At 46.9% G+C, this 13,347-nt stretch overlaps 1 protein-coding gene across 1 annotated transcript in view; it reads left to right on the forward strand.

Moving 5' to 3' along the window:
- Positions 1-13,347, forward strand: part of LOC122379085 (serine proteinase stubble-like) — a 233,830-nt gene that overhangs the window by 33,934 nt on the left and 186,549 nt on the right. The window contains exon 2 of the mRNA XM_043361016.1: positions 1,292-1,433. Within this exon, the coding sequence (XP_043216951.1) occupies positions 1,292-1,433 (142 nt within the window). The remainder of the gene's footprint in view (positions 1-1,291; positions 1,434-13,347) is intronic.

Genomic DNA, 13,347 nt, shown 5'->3' on the forward strand with positions numbered 1-13,347 from the left:
TTTGGCCATTTTCTTATATCTCTACGTTTTTACGATGGACAGTGTTTTCAGGGGATGTCTGAAAAGGTAATTTTAAAATGAGCATAACTCATCGGTTAGTCCAAGGACACCTATAGAATTCGGGTAGGTATACTATCAAATATAGGCTCAGTAGCCATATGCCACTCCATTTATTTCCAAACCTCTCCGACAATTACGCCAAAATGTGTTGTAAACGTGACGCGGATTTTCGACGATTTCAGCACAGCCGGGACCGGCATTGCGTATGTCCACTTTAGCTAGCTTTTTGGACACCGAAAGGAAGACATTGAACCAAAGTATTGTGATATTGACATACTTTGGACAATTTCCTATCAACTGATGGGTATAAACTATAAAAAGTCAAAATTCCGAAATTTGTTTTTTGATTAAATTCGCGCTAATCTGGCGTTTGGCCACACTGTGCGGCGGTGCCCTGCGCCGGTGTTCATTGCCAAAGGCCAATGACCTCCCGGCTTTGATTTCACTCAGTTTTGCAAGCGAAGAAACTGAGCTCAAAGCACGTGCTCTCTGATCGGCGCCGGCCGCGGCCCAAAATGCCGCAAAGAGGTACCCGCCACGTGCAAACCACCGAGTGCACCCCCACCAAAATTTAATACGACAAATGGTTGCACTCGTCCGACTTGGCGCCAAAGTTTCACCCCCGCAGTCCGCACCGTCGCCTCGCAACAGCCCGGCGCCCGCCAAAGGGAACTGACGTGTTACATACATACATACATGCGTACCGACGTTTTGATTTTTATATAGGCAAACTAGAGGGACAGCATTACGCGCAGCGTAATAAACCAAGTTTAATTGCAATCGGCCAAGTAGCGGCTGAGGTATTGCAAGAATAAATTTGGCGACTTTCCTAGGCCGGCGGTGCCCTGCGCCGGTGTTCATTGCCAAAGGTCAGTGACCTGCAGACTCAGATTTCGCTCAGTTTTGCAAGCGAAGAATCTGAGCCCAAAGCACGTGCTGTCTGCTCGGCGCCGGCCGCGGCCCAAAATGCGGCAAAGATGCGCCCCGCCACGTGCAAACCACCGAGTGCACCCCCACCAAAATTTAATACGACAAATGGTTGCACTCGTCCGGCTCGGAGCGAAAATTTCACCCCCGCAGTCCGCACCGTCGCCTCGCAACAGCCCGCCTAAGGGAACTGACGCGTTACGTACAGACGTTTTGATTTTTACATAGGCAAATGATACGAACCGGTCATGTCTGTCTGTATGTGTCTGTGTGTGACGCCAGCGGTGTGTCTGCCTTGCTGCAGGCGGTGCTGAGGAGGCCGTGCGCGCCGCCCATCCGACTGGTGACCTGTTGGAGCGCCACCAGGAGGAGCAGACGGTGGTGCCGCCCGGCTGGCCCGGTCTGCCGGCCGGAGTTTCCAGCTCCTGCCGCACCGACGACGGACGGTACGTAGGGGAGCGCAGACCGCAGAGCGTACCTCCTCACCGGTCACATCACCTCAATCCACAGTGGGCGTGGCGTGGCAGTGGGTCTGGCCTCGCACCACCTTCCAGCCCTGCATATTTACGTCTGGACAACGAGTTGCGGGGAAAAGTGCCGATTTTGTCGCAGTTTTAGGAGCCGGTGATTAGGCTGGATTTTTGGGTGACTTTTTCGTTCCGATTCCTATATTTCATAGTGTTTGGCTTTTGAATATTTTAGTTCTTTCAGATAAATATTACTTGCCTTACAAATTTTGTAAAAACGTTTCATTTTTTATAAGCCGACCGTTAGAGTCCTAAAAAATACATCAGCACTACAATTATTGTAAACAAACAAATGGAGCACTACTTGGCTATGTTTCAAGGCCCTTTTCAAGTTCATCTGGAGGTTTTCGTACTCTTGTACGTCGTTTTGTTGGAAGCTTTGAATTGAATCCCTTCTGATCAGACATGTGCTTGGATCCGAGAGCTGGATCTATGATCTCAGTGGATCTCTCGACAAAATAGAGGGGTTGGATCTATGATCCGAGTGGATCTCTCGACAAAATTCAGGGGTTGGATCTATGATCCGAATGGATCTCTCGACAAAATTTAGGGGTCGGATCTATGATCTCTGTGGATCCAGCGGGCAAAAATTTGTGGAGGACCTATGATCTGTATGGATCTCACGACAACATGTAGCCAATGAAACCCTTATCCTACATAATTGTACACCTTACAGTGCAATACAATTGAGAATTATCACTTGTGGACATGGTTATTGGTTAAGACCACTTGTAGGGTAAGGTGCCTAATTAGCGACCCTTTCCGATTTGCGACCTACCTCCCTACAGAAAAACTGGCAGGAGAAAACGGGGTAAAAACATCGTCAAAAGGTCAGCCATACTTTGGTTATCAAATTAAATTATTTTCCGGTCGTCGATGTTTCTGGTGGGACGTTTCAGGTGAGTTTAAATAAAAATGACGATTTTCTTATCCAAAAAGTGTGTGTTTGGGCCCTCTCTGATGAAAAGCGATGCACATTAGGTTGATGCACCTTTTTTATTCTGAATCGACATTCCTTTTTCAATTGATTGCCGTTTTCCCATAGTGAATCGCTCAACTGTGCACAGCATGGCGATTAAAAATGTGTTGCAACTCATATTTCCTATTTGCGCCTGACATGGTCGCAAATAGCTCAAGAAGAGAAAGAAAGGGGAAAAAGGAGAAATGAAAATGAGGTGTTGCTGAAGCTTGCAATGTGTGGCAGGGGATGCCAAATGTCGTCACCGACTGCAGGGGTGCCGAATTCAGCGCGGACCTCAAATATCATACGAGATAACCCGCAAAATTTGGGTTTCCGCCTTCTTTTCGCCTTCAGTGCATCACGTGATCAGTTTTTACTTACGTAAATGTGTTGGATAAACGTGCATGTTCGAGTGATTGAGTGCTTTGCGCATAGGTTACCTTTTTGAGATCATATTTCATCTTTTCAGGCGTCGCATTTTTTGCCATTTTTAATATGGGGAAACCCAAAGACTTATTAGCGACCCTCCCCGGTCGCTAATCGGGAAGAGTTCCCTATTAGCGTTTTTTGCAATGGTCTGCCAAAATGCTCACTACAAATAAGTTAGTGAATATTGGGGCAGAAAATGATTATATTTTAATAGGAAAATGAACGATCTCTCCGAAAATCAAGCCAGTAATACAGTGGCACCCACAGAGCGTGAGCAATGACGGTTCAAATTAAGGGGGTCGCTAATTAGGCACCTTACCCTAATCATTAGGTATCATCATTAAATTTGAATTTAAATAAACAACGTTTGTACTACATTTAAAATAAACCAAGAACATGCATATTGCTACTTTTTGTGACCAATTGTAACTTTTTCATGACAGCACTGATGACAATCTTATCAACAAGCTACAGCCACTTTAATTCAATGAACAAACAGTACAGACAGATGCAGTGGCAGCAGGGCACAGGGGCGGATCCAGCTGATCCGTTTGGGGAGGGCAAAAGTTTCCGACCTATCCGACGACCCCTATCCGCCCCCGCACTGGGAGGAGTGTAAGATAAATTTTGGATGGGGATGCAAAGTTTTCTCAAGGGGCCCCACTGAAGGTTTTGGGCCCCTTTACTTTTTCAAGCTGTCAATCATCGATTTATGAAAACCAAAAGTTAAGGAAACAATCCATACAGGAAGTTATCCAAAATGTTTGCATATTTCAGTGAACCTAACAAAATCACAGCATACCTAAATAAGTGAAATGCAACAAGTTTTTTTACTGGGTGATTTTTCTTATGCTAACCACCACCCGCAAGCCTCAAACCACTTTTCTCTGGATCCGCAGTGGACCTTTGAGAGCCATAAGGCAGTGGCGGATCCAGGGGAGGGCAAAATGGGCATTTGCCCTCCCCAAAGCTAAATCATGTGGGCAAGACTGTCCTTTTGCCCCTCCCAAAGCATATAGAGATGATAGAATTGAATACGGCGTCGAGGACTAATCTGGACGAAAAGCATGGGACTTTCGGTGACGACCATTCCGAAGAAAGGAGCTGGACGCTCGCTGCTGATGATTTATGCCAGAATGCTGTTAATAGATCGAACTCCCTGAACTGATTGCATGTAGATAGTGTGGCGTTGTAAAGTCGTTTGGTCATCTCGGTGCTCAAGGACAGCGGAAATCCGGATAGAGGGTGCAGGGGTTTCAGCTCCAGACCCAGGGAAAACATTGGAGTGCAAACATAGCTTTTTGCACCCTCCAAAAGCCGTATAAGAGGCCTGTCACACCACCAAATACATTGTATCCTAAAAACCAGTGATCGGGAAACGAACGATCATGTGGGATCACCGATCATCAGACGTCCAGTTGTTGGTCAGGAGCGCCCTATGCTGGTCTTTGGGGCCCTCACCGGCTAGGAGTGTCCCGAACCGCGTTTGGTGCCCCATGACGGCATCTGAGGACCCCACGGAGACTCCAGGGGTTACGCTGCCTCTGAGGGCCCCCACGGCGGTCTCTGAGGGCCCTCGTGACACGGTCCTAGACCCATCTCAGGTCTGAGTGCCCATTGGGCTTTAGACGGCCCACGACGGCCTCTGAGGGCCCAACACAACCAGGCTGCAGGGGCTATGCTGCCATTTGAGGAACCTGTGACGGTCTCTTGATGGCCCTAACGATGGACTCTGATGTCCTTACCACAGCCTCTGAGGGCCTTGCAAAGATACCTGAGGGCCCAGAGCCTATGAAGACCGTCATGATAGCCAAGGATCTTCATGATGACCTCTGATGGTCCTCTTGAAGGCTTCTAAGGGCCCTCACAAGTCACAACTATTTCCACAGTGATTCCACCCGAGACGGTCCCTGAGGGCCCTCACGACGACCTCTATCATCTAGGTATAGGCCCTCACGACGACCTCTAGGACCCAATGCAAGTTTCAAATGCCCACGCTGGCGTCTGAGGGCCCCACGACGGCCTCTGATCTGGCCTCAACGCAGGCAGACTGCAGGGGTCATGCTGACCTCTGAGAGTCCTGTAACGAAGGCTCCAAGGGCCCACGCTGGCCTATGAAGAACCCTACGACGGCCTCTGGAGGGCCTTAACGCAGGCAGGGGACATGCTGGCCTCGGGGCCCCGCGAAGATTTCAGATTCAGAGGCCCTTCACAACGACCTTTGAGGGCTTTACAAAGGTCTCTGAGGGCTTACGCAGGCTCGTGGGATTCCACACTGATTGTCAGGTCCCATGTAGGCTTGTTGAGACACTGTATCCGCTCCTGGTGCCCCTTCGCCGGCCTCTCAGAGTCTCAACACCGGAACTTCTTGGCCCTACACCGGCTTTTAGGACCATTACATCGATCTTGGTACCCACGACCCATCAAATATGTGTCCAAGCGGCTTCTAAGAATCCCCATGCATGTTCCACGGACATGAAGCCGAATTTTTGGGCGCACACGCGAGCTCTTGGGGCCCCATGCACACTCCAGGGAGCTACCTGCCTCCAAGAGCCTCACACATACTTTTGGGGCCCTAACGCTTGCCCCTGAAGGCCCCACTCAGACTCCTACCCTTTCCTCCACACCGGTTCTTTAGGCTTAACATCAGCTCCTTTGGCCTCTATCCCGGTTTTTGAGGGCCTCCATACAGGCTTTTTGGGTCCGATGCCGGTCTTTGAGAACTTTTCAGACTCTCGAGCCTACGCTGCTTTCTGAAACCCTTCAGCACCTTCTGAGGAACCGACCCTGGTCGGGGACTCATTCAATCTGAGAAGTCGTGAAGGCTTCTGGAGGAGCCTCCATTGAGTCATTCAGTTTCCAGAGGTTTTTTAACGGTCTTGTAACAGCGGACCCTTATGGCTCTCAAAGGTCCACTGCGGATCCAGAGAAAAGTGGTTTGAGGCTTGCGGGTGGTGGTTAGCATAAGAAAAATCACCCAGTAAAAAAACTTGTTGCATTTCACTTATTTAGGTATGCTGTGATTTTGTTAGGTTCACTGAAATATGCAAACATTTTGGATAACTTCCTGTATGGATTGTTTCCTTAACTTTTGGTTTTCATAAATCGATGATTGACAGCTTGAAAAAGTAAAGGGGCCCAAAACCTTCAGTGGGGCCCCTTGAGAAAATTTTGCATCCCCATCCAAAATTTATCTTACACTCCTCCCAGTGCGGGGGCGGATAGGGGTCGTCGGATAGGTCGGAAACTTTTGCCCTCCCCAAACGGATCAGCTGGATCCGCCCCTGCCATAAGGGTCCGCTGTTACAAGACCGTTAAAAAACCTCTGGAAACTGAATGACTCAATGGAGGCTCCTCCAGAAGCCTTCACGACTTCTCAGATTGAATGAGTCCCCGACCAGGGTCGGTTCCTCAGAAGGTGCTGAAGGGTTTCAGAAAGCAGCGTAGGCTCGAGAGTCTGAAAAGTTCTCAAAGACCGGCATCGGACCCAAAAAGCCTGTATGGAGGCCCTCAAAAACCGGGATAGAGGCCAAAGGAGCTGATGTTAAGCCTAAAGAACCGGTGTGGAGGAAAGGGTAGGAGTCTGAGTGGGGCCTTCAGGGGCAAGCGTTAGGGCCCCAAAAGTATGTGTGAGGCTCTTGGAGGCAGGTAGCTCCCTGGAGTGTGCATGGGGCCCCAAGAGCTCGCGTGTGCGCCCAAAAATTCGGCTTCATGTCCGTGGAACATGCATGGGGATTCTTAGAAGCCGCTTGGACACATATTTGATGGGTCGTGGGTACCAAGATCGATGTAATGGTCCTAAAAGCCGGTGTAGGGCCAAGAAGTTCCGGTGTTGAGACTCTGAGAGGCCGGCGAAGGGGCACCAGGAGCGGATACAGTGTCTCAACAAGCCTACATGGGACCTGACAATCAGTGTGGAATCCCACGAGCCTGCGTAAGCCCTCAGAGACCTTTGTAAAGCCCTCAAAGGTCGTTGTGAAGGGCCTCTGAATCTGAAATCTTCGCGGGGCCCCGAGGCCAGCATGTCCCCTGCCTGCGTTAAGGCCCTCCAGAGGCCGTCGTAGGGTTCTTCATAGGCCAGCGTGGGCCCTTGGAGCCTTCGTTACAGGACTCTCAGAGGTCAGCATGACCCCTGCAGTCTGCCTGCGTTGAGGCCAGATCAGAGGCCGTCGTGGGGCCCTCAGACGCCAGCGTGGGCATTTGAAACTTGCATTGGGTCCTAGAGGTCGTCGTGAGGGCCTATACCTAGATGATAGAGGTCGTCGTGAGGGCCCTCAGGGACCGTCTCGGGTGGAATCACTGTGGAAATAGTTGTGACTTGTGAGGGCCCTTAGAAGCCTTCAAGAGGACCATCAGAGGTCATCATGAAGATCCTTGGCTATCATGACGGTCTTCATAGGCTCTGGGCCCTCAGGTATCTTTGCAAGGCCCTCAGAGGCTGTGGTAAGGACATCAGAGTCCATCGTTAGGGCCATCAAGAGACCGTCACAGGTTCCTCAAATGGCAGCATAGCCCCTGCAGCCTGGTTGTGTTGGGCCCTCAGAGGCCGTCGTGGGCCGTCTAAAGCCCAATGGGCACTCAGACCTGAGATGGGTCTAGGACCGTGTCACGAGGGCCCTCAGAGACCGCCGTGGGGGCCCTCAGAGGCAGCGTAACCCCTGGAGTCTCCGTGGGGTCCTCAGATGCCGTCATGGGGCACCAAACGCGGTTCGGGACACTCCTAGCCGGTGAGGGCCCCAAAGACCAGCATAGGGCGCTCCTGACCAACAACTGGACGTCTGATGATCGGTGATCCCACATGATCGTTCGTTTCCCGATCACTGGTTTTTAGGATACAATGTATTTGGTGGTGTGACAGGCCTCTTATACGGCTTTTGGAGGGTGCAAAAAGCTATGTTTGCACTCCAATGTTTTCCCTGGGTCTGGAGCTGAAACCCCTGCACCCTCTATCCGGATTTCCGCTGTCCTTGAGCACCGAGATGACCAAACGACTTTACAACGCCACACTATCTACATGCAATCAGTTCAGGGAGTTCGATCTATTAACAGCATTCTGGCATAAATCATCAGCAGCGAGCGTCCAGCTCCTTTCTTCGGAATGGTCGTCACCGAAAGTCCCATGCTTTTCGTCCAGATTAGTCCTCGACGCCGTATTCAATTCTATCATCTCTATATGCTTTGGGAGGGGCAAAAGGACAGTCTTGCCCACATGATTTAGCTTTGGGGAGGGCAAATGCCCATTTTGCCCTCCCCTGGATCCGCCACTGGCAGGGCACTGCAGATTTTCATTTTGGTCCCATTCTTTCCATGCAACGCCAGTAGGGCTAATGTTAAAATGCCAAAATCTATGGGGGCACTGTACCCTGGTGCCACCCCCCCCCCCTGTTCTGCCGCCTATGGACAGATGTTAGGAAATCAAACCTGGAAGCCAAATAGGTCAGTTTTGTTCAAAATAATCCAGCAATCCACTTCTGCCAGGTATGAAATCCCAATCCAGAATGTTCGTATGAGCTATTAGTATGTGCAACTCAATTTCGATTTAGTAAGAATAGCAACCAATCTCTAATACTTTCCTAATAAAATTACAAGTTCAAAAATGGCATCAACTTCTTCAGATTACCTACACGTGTGGCGCCATGCTGTGCTTTTGTTATGAGAGAGCCTCCCAAAAAAAAGACAAACGAAATTCATAGCTCACGTTTTGGTAATATGGTTTTATTACGTCATTATCGTTTGACCAATGAAAAATCTTAATTTGACAAAAACCGTAATGATTCCAAAAGATTCCCCGTAATAGGCCCTTTAAACTAATGACGTAAGATATTATTATTCTTTTGAAAAGTGAATAAAATAAAGATGCAAGGCTCACACCGCTCAGGCTCATGTAATACCGTTTCAGCTTACGTTTACGTCATTAAATTCAACGCTTCAAAGATGATATTCACAAACAATCGTATCGTAAAATTATGTGAGGCAGAAAAAATGAACATTCTTTTAAAAAGAACTCCAGACTTTTGAAAATCCAGTTTTATTTTTTATTTATTTTCATTATACTCGAAGGTAGAACGCCTAGCTCATTTGTTATTTGAAATGACGTCACGAATTCTATTTAGATACTGAATAATCATTTTACGGTAAATATCCAAGGCCATTACAATTGATATTTCGCTTCCCATCACCATCGTTTCCGCAGGCTGTTGAATATTTTTATACTTTTGTTTATATCTCAGTTTATTTTTTCAATAATTCTTTCAATAGATTGAAATACCTTTACCTAACCAAGCCACATGTGTCAGTATCATCTTTTATTGTTTATCAATCAATTTTGGTAGCTGGAAACTGGAAAGCCTCATGGTTGTCTAATGCAAGATTGTCTTATAAATATCATTATGTAGATTCTAACATAAATTGTGATGTGGTAGGTACCTAGTTATGTAGGGGAAGTTGGGGCAATGCCGGAGTTGGGGCAAAGCCGAAATTCGAGATATTTCGAAAACCGTACGACATGGATGCCACCTGTCAGTGATGCTCTGAAGCTTAAGTGACTACCAATTATCGCATGTTTGTTACCAGTCGTCATTCGGAATACTTCGGCTGTGAGGGCGCCAAGAGCGTTTTCAAGGTACGTTTCCTTTGTACTACATGCGTCTTCGAAGCTGCATTTCCTCCTCATTATGCTACCGTTTGTCTGGCCAATTCGGTCAAGTAATCTTCAGCACGTCTTTGCATAAGTGTGCTGCCTATTTGAAATTTATACAGCACGTTGAAAAGTTATGGGCCTGCAAATGAAAGTATGGCTGGCTGGGGTAATGCCGAAAACGTGCAATTACGCGCGTTAAAGCACGCTACGTGAACTTTACCGCTGTAGAATAGCAACGCGTATTTTTAGTCACACAAATTACACTTTTAACCGACACAACGGCCTGTTACGTTACCATAAGGAATGATTTACCTGGCCTTTTCTTATTATATCACACAATTATAACTTCCAGTGTGCACCAAGTGTCCTCAAGCTCTTAAAACGCGTGTCAGCTTTGACGAATTCTGGATAAAATTTGAGATAAAATAGCAAAACATCAATTTCGGCATTCCCGTAGATCATTTCTCCCATTTTCGGCTTTCCCCGCAGTCCGGGGCAACGCCGAAAAAGTCACTTCTTTGATATTTTTAGTTTGTGCGCTTAACGGTATGCGAATTCATCAAATGCGCCTGGTATGTTTGAAAGGTAAAAGACTGGCCTCTGGAATGACGCCAACAAGAATAGCTTACGTTGTCTACCTTGCGTGCTACGGGCGTCAGAAAAAAAGTATTCGGCGTTCCCCCAACTTCCCCTATTGTTCATTAGTCATTACTTTGACTTACCTCTATGTTAATTGTTAATGCAAACTTTTCTGTTGGTATGTGAACTGTGAACAATCTTCATGTCACTCAATTCTCTCAAGTTGTGTCCGTCATGAGCCTCCTTTATTTTGTATTCTGTATAATGTAACTGGATGCTTTTACTAATATGGCCTTTGTATAAGATTGTTTGTTTCTAACCATACTTTGGTATTCATAACTTCTTATGAAAGAAAGTTGTTCACATTTTGAGCACCTATGAGCTATGATCCCAATGGATCTCACGACAAAATTGGGGAGCCAGATCTATGATCCGAGTGGATCTAGCGACAAAATTGAAGAGTCAGATCTATGATCCCAGTAGATCTCTCGACAAAATTGAGGGGTTGGATCTATGATCTGAATGGATCTCGGATCGGGATCCATGGGATCGGATCTCCGATCCATTTTTCCGGATCCAAGCACATGTCTGCTTCTGATTGACTTATATATCATATTAAAGAAGCATGTTGCCTGAAAACAATTCCAACTATCCAGGAGGCCATAGACTCGGGAAGCGTATTCGCCAAGTGTATTACACGAATCGGCCCACCAACTAGCGACATCTCTAGTGCGACGTCATAGCCATCCGACGCGACAATGCATGCATTGAGGCTAGATTTGAGTTGAGAATTTTTCCAATTGTATATAGCTAATGGTTATTCCATGTGTCGTCGTAGCCGAGTGGTTAGAGTCTCGGTGTGGTAAGCGAAAGGTCGGTGGATCGATTCCTGCTTTAGCGGTTCCTTTCTCTAAAAAAGAAGTCTGTCGTAGACACACGTTTTTGGCCCCTACGTTCGCACGCCAATGTCGTACGTCCAATAAATCTATGACAAGTATTCATCTGATTAAGCAATAGGTTGCAAAAGAACTGCAGTTGCGGTCTGTACCTGAAACACCAATTTTGTTACGGCACTGTCGATATTCGTCAAAGTCGGAAGAGCGATTATGAAACACACTCGAATGACAACGGATTCCTGTATTCTTTCATCGATCAGATAAGACATGTATATAGATAAATTGATCACAGCCCACCGTGAGCATGCAACTTAACCCTATTCCGGGCGGGCTCTGAAAGGTTTGATTCTGGGTGGAGGGGGGCCTTTTCGGCCCCCCTTCAGATCTCAAAAAACTACACATCGGAGCGACTAACGGCAAACGGCGTTTGATAGGTCGTTTAAAGATCTACAACTTTTACATAAAACATTTTCGGGTCAGGTCAATATTGAGGTCACCAGAGGTCATCAACGATGAAATGTTTTGGAATTAGTTACTTATATAACTTTTAAACTAAGAAACATAGAGACATGAAATTAATACATTTTTTGTTGCTCTCGTCGAGGCGATGCGAAATAGGTATGCGGTGACCTTCACAGGTCAATTTGAAATTTGACCTGAGGTCAAGGTCAGGTCATTCACCAATGGGGTCGTGGGGTATGGTCATGCTGCATACCAAACGACGCGCCTTGACCAGGCGAGCAGTTTGATACCACTTACAAGTCTTTAGCACCATCACGTCGTGATTTATTGACAGAAAACGATTTATGACGTCGCATGACCTCAGATGACCTTTCCCGGTGCCCCTGTCAATAAGCGGCTTCAGGATCATCACCGATGAGATAGTCTTCCATAATACAGAAAGAATTGGGTGGTTTTGACTCGTTTACACGAAGCAGGAGGCGTTTCAATATTTTCCCATAGGCTTGCAATGTAAAGGTCACGAGTCTGGCCTGACCTCAGGTCACAGATATAAAAATTCTGAGATATGCAAATTGCACATACTGGTACCTTTACTAAAACCTGAAGAGAAGAAATCGATCAGTCAAAAACTCTAGCTCTGGCATTATTGCAAACTTTTCTGAGGTGCGGTCAGCAAACCGCCTCTGGTGACCTGACCTGACCTGACCCGGCAACTTTTTTTTGTCAAAATGTGCGCAATGAATGTTTAGAAAAAGTCACCGAGTATGAGCTTTCAGTCTTGCGGCGTTTGGCAATGGCACAAGAAAAACCTGAAAGCCTTAAAGGCCCCCCGCCCGGAATAGGGTTAACAATCAGTCCCAAGTTATCTTCATATACGGCTAATATGCATATTTTTGACTTAAACTAGATTCCAAGTAAGGGGATTTAACCCCCTGGCGGCAGCAATGTAAAAGCTATAGTTAGGGCATTGCTCCTATAGATGACGCTCTTTTACTGCTGGAAATTGAGAATTTCGTCCCGTAATTACGCTAACAGCTATGCCGAACTGTTTTTTTTTTTTGTGCATGGTGATTCTTACACGAAAAACTATCTAATAGCCTGCTAATCAGCGTGCGATTTTTACTTTTCATCTTAGTTTTCGCTACGTTTAGGTACTTAACCTTGCCAAGTGCCCACCTACTTTCAAAAGGTCAGCGCCGCCCCTGTCATATCCAGCAGGAGCTGCGTGCTATCAGTATCACTGTATCACCCATTGGCAGTGAGAAATATTGATCAATGGCCATCGCCCAGCACCATTTGTCTTTCCATTGGCTACGTTCGCATAGTATGCACTATGCATTAGTGATGTCAATCACAGAAAATCCGAACACTGATACCAAACCAAATACAAACAAAAATCATTGGAAAATACCGAAACCGAATCAATCGGTTGGACTGCATATATTTCTCTTATGCAACATATTCATTAGAAGAATACCTACTTACCTCTGATTTCTTAGGTGCACGCCGTTGCAAATGTATCAAAAAACGTACAATGACAGATGACACGAAAATTGAAGTCGGCGAGTCGGCCACAACCGCACGTGAAGATTTGGTCACGTGACCAAGCGCATTTGCTGCCACTGTATTTATATACACTGTGGTATAGGTATATCCACAGTGTATATAAATACAGTGGCGGCAAATGCGCTTGGTCACGTGACCAAATCTGCACGTGCGGTTGTGGCGAGGGCACTTCCCGAAACTCTGGTGCCAACGGCCTCTCGGCGCCCATAGAGAATACATGGGACCTTTTATTTTCAGACCTATCGTGTCTAAACCAAGCCATTTAGTGCAAGGATACGACTGGTTTGAGATTCAGTAGTC

Source organism: Amphibalanus amphitrite, unplaced genomic scaffold, assembly GCF_019059575.1.
Source record: "Amphibalanus amphitrite isolate SeventyFive unplaced genomic scaffold, NRLGWU_Aamphi_draft 000071F_arrow, whole genome shotgun sequence".
Taxonomy (NCBI): domain Eukaryota; kingdom Metazoa; phylum Arthropoda; class Thecostraca; order Balanomorpha; family Balanidae; genus Amphibalanus; species Amphibalanus amphitrite.